This window comes from Thalassophryne amazonica, chromosome 1 (genome assembly GCF_902500255.1).
Source record: "Thalassophryne amazonica chromosome 1, fThaAma1.1, whole genome shotgun sequence".
In the NCBI taxonomy this organism is placed as follows: Eukaryota; Metazoa; Chordata; class Actinopteri; order Batrachoidiformes; family Batrachoididae; genus Thalassophryne; species Thalassophryne amazonica.
This window is the reverse complement of record NC_047103.1, coordinates 172,454,433-172,467,532: the sequence shown is the minus strand read 5'-3', so window position 1 is coordinate 172,467,532 and position 13,100 is coordinate 172,454,433. Positions and strand designations below refer to the sequence as shown.

At 42.0% G+C, this 13,100-nt stretch overlaps 1 protein-coding gene across 1 annotated transcript in view; it reads right to left on the bottom strand.

The window, feature by feature from the left end:
* Nucleotides 1-2,002: 2,002 nt before the first annotated feature.
* Nucleotides 2,003-13,100, bottom strand: part of eif5b (eukaryotic translation initiation factor 5B) — a 37,424-nt gene continuing 26,326 nt past the window's right edge. The window contains 8 exon segments of the mRNA XM_034179590.1: nucleotides 2,003-2,359; nucleotides 9,305-9,466; nucleotides 10,363-10,501; nucleotides 10,626-10,790; nucleotides 10,906-10,982; nucleotides 11,064-11,195; nucleotides 11,267-11,313; nucleotides 11,316-11,397. Coding sequence (XP_034035481.1) covers nucleotides 2,252-2,359; nucleotides 9,305-9,466; nucleotides 10,363-10,501; nucleotides 10,626-10,790; nucleotides 10,906-10,982; nucleotides 11,064-11,195; nucleotides 11,267-11,313; nucleotides 11,316-11,397 — 912 coding nt within the window. The 3' untranslated portion in view covers nucleotides 2,003-2,251.

The following is a 13,100-nucleotide window of genomic DNA, read 5'->3' as shown; positions in this document are numbered from 1 at the left end:
CCACGTCTGAGAACTTTGTGCTTCAAATCATAATCATGGTCTTAAAGAAGACCAAAGAATCTTACACATCATTTTTTTTTAAAGTCGGTTTGCTTTATAAATTCAAAATATCTCGTGTCCATGTCACAGATTTTATTTATCGTGTCTTTCGCACCTTTCTGTGTTCCGTCACCAGATTTATGGATGTTGCAGCACTTTGTAACATTTTATTTGAAATCATAATCCAAGTAAAATGTCACGCTATTCCTAAATTTTGCTTTTACTTAAAAAGTAATTTATTTCACATGCTATTAATACTTTGTCAGTTTATTTCTTGATAGAAAATCTATTTGAGTTTTAATGTTATTACGTAACAAATGTGTAATAATGTTCTTATTGTCCAACTGTGTGTTTGATCGAAATAGAAATTCCACCAGAGACCAAACTACAGAACCAACGACTGAAGGTCTGACCCAAAAACAGCAGGACAGACCAACGGTTTTCAGGTCAAATCTTAATTCTACCCGAGCTGAACTCAAAGATCCAAAACATTTTCTATCTACACAAAAGACCCATTTCTCTCACATATTGTTGACAAATCTGTCTAAATGTGTCAGTGAGCACTTCTCCTTTATAATCCAACCCACCTCACAGATGTGACATATCAGCATGATTATTGCACAGGTGTGCCTTAGACTGGCCACAGTAAAAGGCCACGCTGGTTTTGCTTGATTCGGGGGGGAAGCAGAAAACCAGTCAGCATCTGGTGTGATCATCGTTTGCCTCACGCAGTGCAACACATCTTCACAGAGTCGATAGCAGCCAGACGCCATCTAATGTGAGCATTTGTCCACTCAGTTACCACGACGAACTGCAGTCAGTTCAAGACCCCGCTGAGGACAATGAGCAGCAGATGAGCTTTCCTAAGACGGTTTCTGACAGTTTGTGCAGAAATTCTTTGGTTCTGCAAACCGACTGTTGCAGCAGCTGTCCGGGTGCCTGGTCTCAGACCATCCTGGAGGTGAACATGCTGGATGTGGAGGTCCTGGGCTGGTGTGGTTACACGTGGTCCACAGTTGTGAGGCCAGCTGGATGTACTGCCACATTCTCTGAAACACCTTTGGAGACGGCTTGTGGTAGAGAAATGAACATTCAGTTCACGGGCAACAGCTCTGGTGGACGTTCTGCAGGCAGCATGTCAACTGCACGCTCTCTCAAAACTTGTGACATCTGTGGCATTGTGCTGTGTGACAAAACTGAACATGTCAGAGTGGCCTTTTACTGTGGCCAGCCTAAGGCACACCTGTGAGGTGGGATGGATTATCTCAGCAAAAGGAGAAGTGCTCACTAAGAGATTTAGACAGATTTGTGAACAATATTTGAGAGAATGGGTCTTTTGTGTGTATAGAAAATGTTTTGGAAGCTTGAGTTCAGCTCATAAAAAAGGAGTAAAAATAAAAGTGTTGTGTTTATATATTTGTTCAGTGTACGTCATCTGTTCCAAAAACCTGGTGATGTCACAGCAGATGAAGACACACTGATGTCGATTCATCTCACAGTCTTGATTTAGAACGTCAGGTGTAGAAACGACCCGTTACTGCAGGAGTGGACGTCCGCGTTACGGCTACTGATCACTGAATCACATCGTCAGGTTCATGAAGCGTCACTGAGAATCAGATGCCGTGACGCTTCACTGCTGCTGCTCATAACAGAACTGACGACTTCTGATCAGTTTCATCAGGTCAAGGAGAATTTATTACATCAGCATCTGCAGCAAAAAAAGAGTTCTGGATTTAAAAATCTTTCACAGGAAACACCCTTGTCTCCTTATTAGTGCTCCGCCCCCTCCAACATGGTTGACTTCCTGCTCAGCAACTGAACTCGTCAATGCCGCTGCTTCAATTTACATTTGATGAAAGTGAAAAACAATATGATGTTCAATACAATCCCATGATGCACCTGCTGGGACGATACCGTGTCCGCTGGGTCTCAGCAGCCTCGTTTCGCTCTTTAGTGCCAGTCTGCAGTGCGGTGGGAAGGGGGCGGAGCCTGGACGTGAAGCAGCAGCCACAAATGAGAGCAGAGCAGAAGAAGAACAGGCACGTTGGAATACTGAGTGTCTAAACTATCACTGTTTACAACAGTGGAAAAGTCTTCGTTTCTCACAGAAAAACTTTTTCATGTTGCTCTTTTCTTGATTTTCTGCCCCTCCACTGGCATCTGGTGACCTGAAGGGGGCAGCGTTTCACCTGGACATGAGTGTGTGTGATGCTCAGATGATCTCAAAGGTGTTTTTCAGCTCCAGGATCAGCTGCCAGTCAGACTTCTGCATCTCATCTCTGAACCAGTTCTTCAGGGCGTCGATGGAGGCGCGAGTGATCTGAAACAAACACGACAAATTCACAACAGGCGGAAAACTCACCAATAAAATATTTGTTCAAACAACAAAACAAACACCGAACAGCAACGAGAAAAAAGAAAAAATGTCGTGACCTGTAAATACTTTAATGTTCAATCCAGTGACATAATTCAGCTGCAACATAATGTCCACCTCAATGACCTACTAGAAACTTTTTACTTCTTCCGGCTGCTCCCATTAGGAGGCGCCGCAGCAGCTCCAGAGATCCTCACCAGGAACGGAGGCACAGTTCCACATCCACCAAGATCCAACTTTATTAGATCTTCAGCATAAAGTTGAAGATCCAGCAGTGACAAGATGATTTTCCATCAGTAGAGAGTTCACGTTCACAGCAAACAGCAACACAAACACCATCTTTGGACCACTAGATCAGTAACTCTTCAGCCGCCAGTCATCACCAGAGCTTTCTCCTACCGTGCTCCAGCTCTGTGGAACGATCTCCCGGCACACATTCGGCAGTTGGATACTGTGGAGACTTTTACGTCACGTTTAAAGACTCATGTTTTCCCTGTTTTATCATTAGCGTTATGATGTGTTTTTACTCTTGTATTCTTTAATGTCATCTTTTTTTTGTTTTAAAATTTTTAATTCAGTTTTTTTTTTATGTTGTGTGAAGCGCCTTGAGACGATTTCATCGTGAATTGGCGCTACATAAGTAAATTTGAATCACCAACGATGGTGGTGTCTTCTGCAAACTTCAGGAGTTGCAGAGGGGAGAGGCAAAGAGATGTCCAGGGGGGCAGGTAGTCCATTGTTGCTGGGGTGTGTGAGGGGTGTGAGAGGGTCCCTTTCAAACCTGGAGTAAAACATGTTCAGCTCCTCAGCCAGTTGGGGGATGATCTCCTGTAGTTTGTGGCATGCTGAAGACCTCTCCACACTGTTGCAGGATCGGTGGCTGAGAATTGTTCTTCCAGCCCGTCAGAGTACCTCCTCCTTGCTACTCTGATCTCCTTTGTCAGCATGTTCCTGGCCTTCTTGTACAGGAGCCTGCCTCCTCTCCTGGGTCTGGCGGAGCTGCCTCAGTTTCCCAGTAAACCAAGGTTTGTTGTTGCTGCATGTGCAGAAGGTTTTGGTCTGCCCACACAGGTCCCCACAAAACTGATGTAAGACATCACAGTGTCACAAAGTCCATGAACGTCTGTGGATGCAGCTTCAAAGACGCTCCAGTCTGTACAGTCAAACAGGCCTGTAGCTCCTGCCTCAACTCATCCGTCCACTTCAGGCTTTGCAGATTTTAATTTCTGCCTGTGCATGGGGATGAGGTGGATCAGGCAGTGATCAGAGTCCCAGAGCTGCACAGGGAAGACAGCGGTAGGTGTCCTTTATAGTTCTGTAGCACTGGTCAAGAATGTTCACATCCCTGGTGGGACACGTGATGTGCTGTCTGTATTTAAGGAGTTCATAGCTCAGATTTGCTCTGTTAAAATCGCCCAGAATGATGAAATGGGAGTCTGGGTACTTTTACTCCGCATCTGTGATCTGGTCAGCGAGCTGCTGCTGCGCCTCTGTTACGCACAGCCTGAAGTGGAATATACACACTGCCAGCACGAACGAGAACTCCCAAAGTGAACAGAACGGGCGACAGTTTATCTAAGAGTTTCCAGCTGAAGGTTGCACATCCTCTTCAAGACCGTGACATCTGTACACCAACCTCCATTTATATAAATGCATGTTCCGCCTCCTCTCATCTTCCCATCATTAAAGACACGTCAGATCATCACAGTGAAGGTGAATTGCTTTGTGCACTGTTTAGATTTTTAAATGGTGGCAATGAAAATCACGCACATCCACAGTACAGGGGTTAGTTAGTTTAGGTTGTTCCTCCTGCTTTGTGAGACATGCTGGTAAAATAGAGCTGCCACAAATGACTATTTTGATAGTCCACTAGTCAGCGATTATTTCTGCAATTAGTCGACTATTCAGATCATACGTAAATTGCAGCTTATTGCATTTTATCGATAGATATCATTATCGATTCCGCTTATCAATCCGATCCCTTATCCATTCTCTTATCAATACCTCCTGAGAATTTTCTGTGTACTAAAAGTAGGCTTTCAGGTTTTCTATGTCAACAACATTTTATTGAGTTTTAAAGCAGATAACCCGTAAGTTGGAGAGGAAATGGCGTCTCACTAATTTAGAAGATCTTCACTTAGCCTGGAAAAAGTCTGTTGCTCTATATAAAAGCCCTCTGTAAAGCTAGGACATCTTACTACTCATCACTAATTGAAGAAAATAAGAACAACCCCAGGTTTCTTTTCAGCACTGTAGCCAGGCTGACAAAGAGTCAGAGCTCTATTGAGCCGAGTATTCCTTTAACTTTAACTAGTAATGACTTCATGACTTTCTTTGCTAATAAAATTTTAACTATCAGAGAAAAAATTACTCATAACCATACCAAAGACATATCGTTCTCTTTGGCTGCTTTCAGTGATGCCGGTATTTGGTTAGACTCTTTCTCTCCGATTGTTCTGTCTGAGTTATTTTCATTAGTTACTTCCTCCAAACCATCAACATGTCTATTAGACCCCATTCCTACCAGGCTGCTCAAGGAAGCCCTACCATTAATTAATGCTTCGGTCTTAAATATGATCAATCTATCTTTATTAGTTGGCTATGTACCACAGGCTTTTAAGGTGGCAGTAATTAAAACCATTACTTAAAAAGCCATCACTTGACCCAGCTATCTTAGCTAATTATAGGCCAATCTCCAACCTTCCTTTTCTCTCAAAAATTCTTGAAAGGGTAGTTGTAAAACAGCTAACTGATCATCTGCAGAGGAATGGTCTATTTGAAGAGTTTCAGTCAGGGTTTAGAATTCATCATAGTACAGAAACAGCATTAGTGAAGGTTACAAATGATCTTCTTATGGCCTCAGACAGTGGACTCATCTCTGTGCTTGTTAGACCTCAGTGCTGCTTTTGATACTGTTGACCATAAAATTTATTACAGAGATTAGAGCATGCCATAGGTATTAAAGGCACTGCGCTGCGGTGGTTTGAATCATATTTATCTAATAGATTACAATTTGTTCATGTAAATGGGGAATCTTCTTCACAGACTAAGGTTAATTATGGAGTTCCACAAGGTTCTGTGCTAGGACCAATTTTATTCACTTTATACATGCTTCCCTTAGGAAGTATTATTAGACAGCATTGCTTAAATTTTCACTGTTACGCAGATGATACCCAGCTTTATCTATCCATGAAGCCAGAGGACACACACCAATTAGTTAAACTGCAGGATTGTCTTACAGACATAAAGACATGGATGACCTCTAATTTCCTGCTTTTAAACTCAGATAAAACTGAAGTTATTGTACTTGGCCCCACAAATCTTAGAAACATGGTGTCTAACCAGATCCTTACTCTGGATGGCATTACCCTGACCTCTAGTAATACTGTGAGAAATCTTGGAGTCATTTTTGATCAGGATATGTCATTCAATGCGCATATTAAACAAATATGTAGGACTGCTTTTTGCATTTGCGCAATATCTCTAAAATTAGAAAGGTCTTGTCTCAGAGTGATGCTGAAAAACTAATTCATGCATTTATTTCCTCTAGGCTGGACTATTGTAATTCATTATTATCAGGTTGTCCTAAAAGTTCCCTGAAAAGCCTTCAGTTAATTCAAAATGCTGCAGCTAGAGTACTGACAGGGACTAGAAGGAGAGAGCATATCTCACCCATATTGGCCTCTCTTCATTGACTTCCTGTTAATTCTAGAATAGAATTTAAAATTCTTCTTCTACTTATAAGGTTTTGAATAATCAGGTCCCATCTTATCTTAGGGACCTCATAGTACCATATCACCCCAATAGAGCGCTTCTATTACTTGTAGTTCCTAGGGTTTTTAAGAGTAGAGCCTTCAGCTTTCAAATGGTAAATGGACTGCATTTATATTGCGCTTTTCCATCTGCATCAGATGCTCAAAGCGCTTTACAATTATGCCTCACATTCACCCCGATGTCAGGGTGCTGCCATACAAGGCGCTCACTACACACCGGGAGCAATAGGGGATTAAAGGCCTTGCCCAAGGGCCCTTAGTAATTTTCCAGTCAGGCGGGGATTTGAACCCATGATCTTCTGGACTCAAGCCCAACACCTTAACCACTAGACCATCACCTCCCCTGGTTCCAGAGAAGAGGAGCTTTCAGGCTCCTCTCCTCTGGAACCAGCTCCCAATTCAGATCAGGGAGACAGACACCCTCTCTACTTTTAAGATTAGGCTTAAAACTTTCCTTTTTGCTAAAGCTTATAGTTAGGGCTGGATCAGGTGACCCTGAACCATCCCTTAGTTATGCTGCTATAGACTTAGACTGCTGGGGGGTTCCCATGATGCACTGAGTGTTTCTTTCTCTTTTTGATCTGTATGCACCACTCTGCATTTAATCATTAGTGATTGATCTCTGCTCCCCTCCACAGCATGTCTTTTTCCTGGTTCTCTCCCTCAGCCCCAACCACTCCCAGCAGAAGACTGCCCCTCCCTGAGCCTGGTTCTGCTGGTTCTTCCTGTTAAAAAGGAGTTTTTCCTTCCCACTGTCGCCAAGTGCTTGCTCACAGGGGGTCGTTTTGACCGTTGGGGTTTTTCCGTAATTATTGTATGGCTTTGCCTTACAATATAAAGTGCCTTGGGGCAACTGTTTGTTGTGATTTGGTGCTATATAAATAAAATTGATTTGATTGAGTCTTAAAATAAATAAATAAATATGAAATTGGTCACTGGATCTTTGATCTCTGGATATAAATAAACTCTAGACGGTGGATCTTTGATCTCTGGATATAAATAAACTCTAGACGGTGGATCTTTGATCTCTGGATATAAATAAACTCTAGACAGTGGATCTTTGATCTCTGGATATAAATAAACTCTAGACGGTGGATCTTTGATCTCTGGATATAAATAAACTCTAGACGGTGGATCTTTGATCTCTGGATATAAATAAACTCTAGACGGTGGATCTTTGATCTCTGGATATAAATATACTCTAGATGGTGGATCCTTCATCTCTGGATATAAATAAACTCTAGATGGTGGATCTTTGATCTCTGGACATAAACTCTACATGATGGATCCTTGATCTCTAGACATAGATAGAAAAAATATAATCTGTAGTTTTTGTCAAAAGCATTTCCTTTCAGATATTAATGGCATGGATGTCTCTCCATACGCCTGAGCTGAGCTCAGCTGGCTGCTGGAGTCTGCAGGTCTGCAGCCATACAGTCTTGGCTGCTGCACGTCAGCCAGGATGTCTCATTTTGGGAGGGAAAAACCCCCAAAACATTTTGATCAATTGCCGTTTATTGTTTGTATTACAACGTTTGGAAAGAGGTGTCATTTGATTTAAACAGTGATTCGCTTTGAAGTTATTAATTCTGAGTGGACTCTATCTTTCTAACTTGACTCGACGGCACAGCGTTTGGAGCAACAGAACAGAGGATGATTCTCGTTTCTTTCTCACAACAAGACAGGAGTCCCAGTTAGTCACTTTAAGTGACTTACGAATGACATATTTTAATGGCTTTGAGAGGGGATAAGAAGCGGAGTTGCCACTTCAGAAGAGGAGCAAAGCAAAGATCCAACAAAGCAGCGGATTGAAGCACTGCTTCATCGGTTCAAGGTTCAAAGAAAATGACTCGTCGGTTACTAAATTATTTGTTAAGGGTTTCAATAGTCGACGTAGTCGTGACTAGTCGACAAGTCGTGGCAGCCCTACAGTAAAATAGGTGTTCAATACTTTTCATCCCAAACTAATTTACTTTAATGAATCACATGGTTTTGTCACAAATGTAGAAGGAGTTTGTATGTTTGCCGGTTCATTCACAAAATGTGGTTTGGCTTTCATAACCATTAATTAAACAGCCTCAGACAGGCTGAAAACAGTCTGAAACTGTTTGATTCTTGTGGACTGTCCCGATGTCCACATAGTGTGAGCTGACAGCACAGTTTATGGACGAGCGAATGCAGCTGCTGTCTCTCTGTTTACCATCCAGCATGCTGGTACAATGCTGGCTTGTGGGTTTGACATAATGTGCATACCCTCTACACTTCTCCACAAGTACTCTCAGAGCAAACATTGCATCTGTAATGCTCTCTCTCAACATGAAACCGTATTGCTGCTAATGTTAATTAGTTTGACAGTTTGTTAGGTTCATGTTGTGGTATGGAACAGCTGCATGGACAGTCCAGAGGCCACCTACACTTTTTGTTTAATTTATGTCAGGATGACATCATTAGAAAATGTGGTGCTTGGACTCATTTTGGTCCAGAGAAGGTTAACAATGGTTTTATGAACAATGACATGTAAGCATTCATCATACACTCTTCAACCGGTTACTCCAATTAAGGGTTGCGGGGGTCATAGAGCGCAGGGCGGGGTTCACCCTGAACAGGACACCAGCCTGTTGCAGGGCCACATGTAGACAAACACATTCACACCCAAGGACAATTTAAAGTTTCCAGTCCACCTAACCTGCACGTCTTTTGATGTAAGAGGAAGCTGGAGCACCCGGAGGGAACCCACACAAACTCCACACAATTGAACCCAAGACCTTCTCGCTGTGAGGCAACATTGCTAACCACTAAGCCACCGTGCTGCTATATAACCATGACTATGTGGTTACATATAGTAATGACATGTAACCACACTATCAAAAGCAATAAAGATGATGCACGGAGTTCCTCAGGGCTCCTATTTGATGACACCCCAGTACGCTAAATTTTAGTTTACCATCAAGTGGATGTGTTTATAACAGGATCCTGGAAGCTAATAAAAGTTTACGTTGGTCTGGAACAGAAAGGACTGAAGTGGATCTGAATAAAGCTGCAAAGTCAACTGTTTTTCTTGAAGAAGCTTTAGTGTGGCACTGTTTCTCCACTCTCCCGACAGGGGGTGTGGCCTCACCTTGCTGACAATGACGTCAGTGGCTTCAAAATGGCGACCGTACATCTTGGGTGCTTCTCCTGGAATGGGTTCAACCTTGATGCAGATTTCCTGTCCTTTCTTGGCACTGTCCACCGACTTATGGTTCACCTCGATGCTGGTCACCACGCCGATGTCCACAAACTGAAACATCAAAACACGTGACACAAAACAGATACTTTTCAGTTACACATTGAGATGACAATTGAATGAATGAATGAATTTATTTATTTGGCACACAGATGAACAACAATAAAGACAATAACAAAACACATAAAAAGAACAACGTACAGAGAAAACATGTGGCCAAAATGGTGAAGGCAGAAGCAAAGATTATAAACACCCTCCCTTTATGTATACATATATAAATATATATACACTCATAACACCACCACAAAAAATGCGCATGAACAATGTAACTTAAACACTCACTAAAAAAACACAACCAAACAAGCAACAGTGCACAATCCCAAGCACAACAAATTGGTAAACCTAATCCCTCAACGGGTAAATATGTTCTTTTTGTAAAGCCGACTAACGTACCAAGTATTTTAATATTATCATGACAATTATTCCAAATATTAACCCCTTTAATGGAAACACAATGACTTTTTACAGTCGTTTGGATCTTTGATTTCTCAAATAATAATGTTCCTCTCAAACTGTAGCTGGAGTCCCTCATTTTAAACAGATCCTGGACATGTTGAGGCAAAAGCTTATTTGTGACTTTATACATAATTTGTATGGTGATGTAAACAACCAAGTCCCAGAATTAAAAAATTTGTAAACAAGCAAACAACAGATTTGTTGGCTCACGATATGGTTTATTACTGATCATTCTAGTAGCTTAATTAACCATAATAACAAAAAACTAAAGTATTTTGGGGCTTGGAGGAGTCTGCAAGACACCACACCCAAGTTCTGACAGAATTGGTCTGGGCCATGCCTGAGTAAACCGAGCCCGCCGGCGGTCCAGTCCTACGCGGTCGCAGTGACATTACGGACAGAAGCAGCGGCGGCCTCGTAGCAGGTGGTCTTACCCCTTTGCCGGGGACGCACAGCGGCGTTCCCTGCCGCAGCACACCAGCCTCCACACACACCCCCATCACGATCGGATCTCTGGAGTTAAAGATGAACTGAGGCAGGACTCGGAGCTTTACCGGGAACACTGCCACGTGCCTGACGACACAAACGCAGAGGAGAATTAAAACGGACGCAGACGTGTACACGTTAAGACCAACGCCACATCAACCCCCCTCCCCCGAGGGGGCGTCCTCCCGTCCAGTTCACGGCGTGCACCTACTTGAACTCGTCTTGTTTGGCCTTCTTGTAGTCCTCTCTGTATTTGGTGAAGGCGTCAAACAGATGGTAGATGATTTCAGCAGCAAAGATCCTCACACCGAGACTATCGGCCATCTCCTGACTTTCTCGCTCCACCTTCACGTCAAACGCAAGGATCACTGCAAACCTGTCTCACACACACACACACACAATCCTGTGTATTTAAACCTACTGACTTTTTCAACAAGTAAACTTCTTAATCCAGATCCTAATAAAGGCAGAAGTACAAACTCTGGACGTACTGCGGGTCGTGTTCCAACATCGTTGACGCCTTCATCACATCCTTTTTATGAACTGGGCCGATGTTGATTCCAGCGTACTGCAGACACACCATGAGGTCAAAGGTCAGCTCCTCTGCAGTTTGTCAAATATTACAGTTGCCCAGCAGTCAGGTACTCACAGGGACTTTGGAGGTCCTGAGGAACTCCAGCAGAGCCTCCAGGGATCCCAGCGTGGAGGCCTGGACGTACACACCTTTCTCCTCCAGTTTGATGGAGCTCAGAGTCTGTTTCAGCTCCCGCACCAGTTCGTCCTAAAAGATAAAACCCGTCAGTGTACCAGGAGCCTCTCACAGCCGGAACCATCCAGTGTGCGGGACTTTACCCTCAGGACGGGGACCTCGTCGTCCTTGTGCGCCACCAGCAGGGGAGCCCTGCCAGAGTCTTTTCCAGGTCTTTCCCCAGAATCTTAACTCCCTGAGATGTGGAAACCTCCTTGTGCTTCTCATATTGGCTCTGCACACACAAACCAATCAATCAAGTTTAATGCATGTCCATCAGGACAGAAAAGCACACGCAACAACAGACTAAACACTGACTAACAAGTTCTGAAGATCTAAAATGACCCTTTAAAAATCCTTTAAAAATAAAAATGTTATAATGACTTTTACACATTTGAATCATAAATATTTTGACACAGGTTTTGGTGATCAATAGTGCAAGAAATCACTTAAATCACGTCTTCAAAGTGATTTTCAATTTAACCACAGATCTTTAACCTTTTCTCTGTGTGTGTCTGGTTCAGGCTGAGAAACAAAACACAGAGCAAATTCTTTTAAAAGCTACGTTTCTTCAGCCACAGCAAGCAACTAAAGTATTTTCAGACATTTTCCAAAATCAAGAGGCTTCATGTGGCTTCAAGTTTTACAGGCAGGCAGTTACAGGCAGTTGTCTATGACAGTAACATGTATGCTGCTGGATGCATGTTGCCTATATTGTCGTTCTGAAGAATATCGTAACTTTGGTCGTGCGCTGAAGCGTTATAATGCACATACACACAAAAGCTATGATAAGACACTTTTATATCTCACAACAGAGAAAATCATGATAAAGGATAAGCAGGTTAATTTGTATGTTCATAAATCTTTGGATAATAGCGCCCCCTGCTGTTGGATTTTTAGGTCTGTTAACACGTGTGTGTATTTAGTAAACAAACAGGGAGCCCTGAACACACTCGACTCCTAATAAGAAAATGAGAAGTTTCAGTTGGAAAATATCTACACACACATGTACATGTGTAACACACAACCTGACCTCCTAACAGACTGATATTATTTGTCAAGGACATTTCTAAAGGAAATATGGCTGGATGCAAAAAATGGGAGAATTTTAAAAAGAAATATAAGGTTAACAGAACTAGATGCAGCCCAAAACATACATACAGGTGCTGATCATATAATTAGAATATCATGAAAATTTGATTTATTTCAGTCATTTCATTCAAAAAGTGAAACTTGTGTTTATTTATTTTAATTACTAATCAATCAATGATTAATCAAACAATATTGATTATTATTATTATTATTATGAATAATAATAATTATTATTAACATTAATTAATTACCAATTAATTAATTATTAATACTATGAATTATTATTATAAATGACAAATTAATTACATTAACATGACATGATTGCGATGCGTCGAAAAAATCTGCGACTTCTATTTCTTTGCATTTACACAGAAAGGCAAGAAAATAAAAAGACCAAACAGGCTACTGCAACAAGTTGTGTTTCGGTTACCATGTTAAACAGTGAAGACGGCAGTTTGACACAGGCAGGTTTTTTTTTTCTCCTAAGGCGGAGGAGTGTCTCAATTCATAGGGCTAGAGGCATACCCCTTCACCTTACCCCTTGTTTTAAAGGGGAAGGGGTACAAAAGAGAATTGAGACTGGGGGTAAGACTTTATATTATACTGACGCGACACTCGCTCTGATTGGCTGAATTCCAGACTGATATTTTCCCATATCAGACCGTTACCCGTGATAATCGGTCGGGGATGCGTATCACATTCGTTACAAACCAGGAAACTAACAACACGATTAGAAAAACCAAGTTGGACATGAACATACGTATGTCATAAATATCTAAATTCCATCAGAAAAAAAAAAAAAAAACCCCGCATAGATTTAAAGTTTACCAGCTAACGACCGGACCT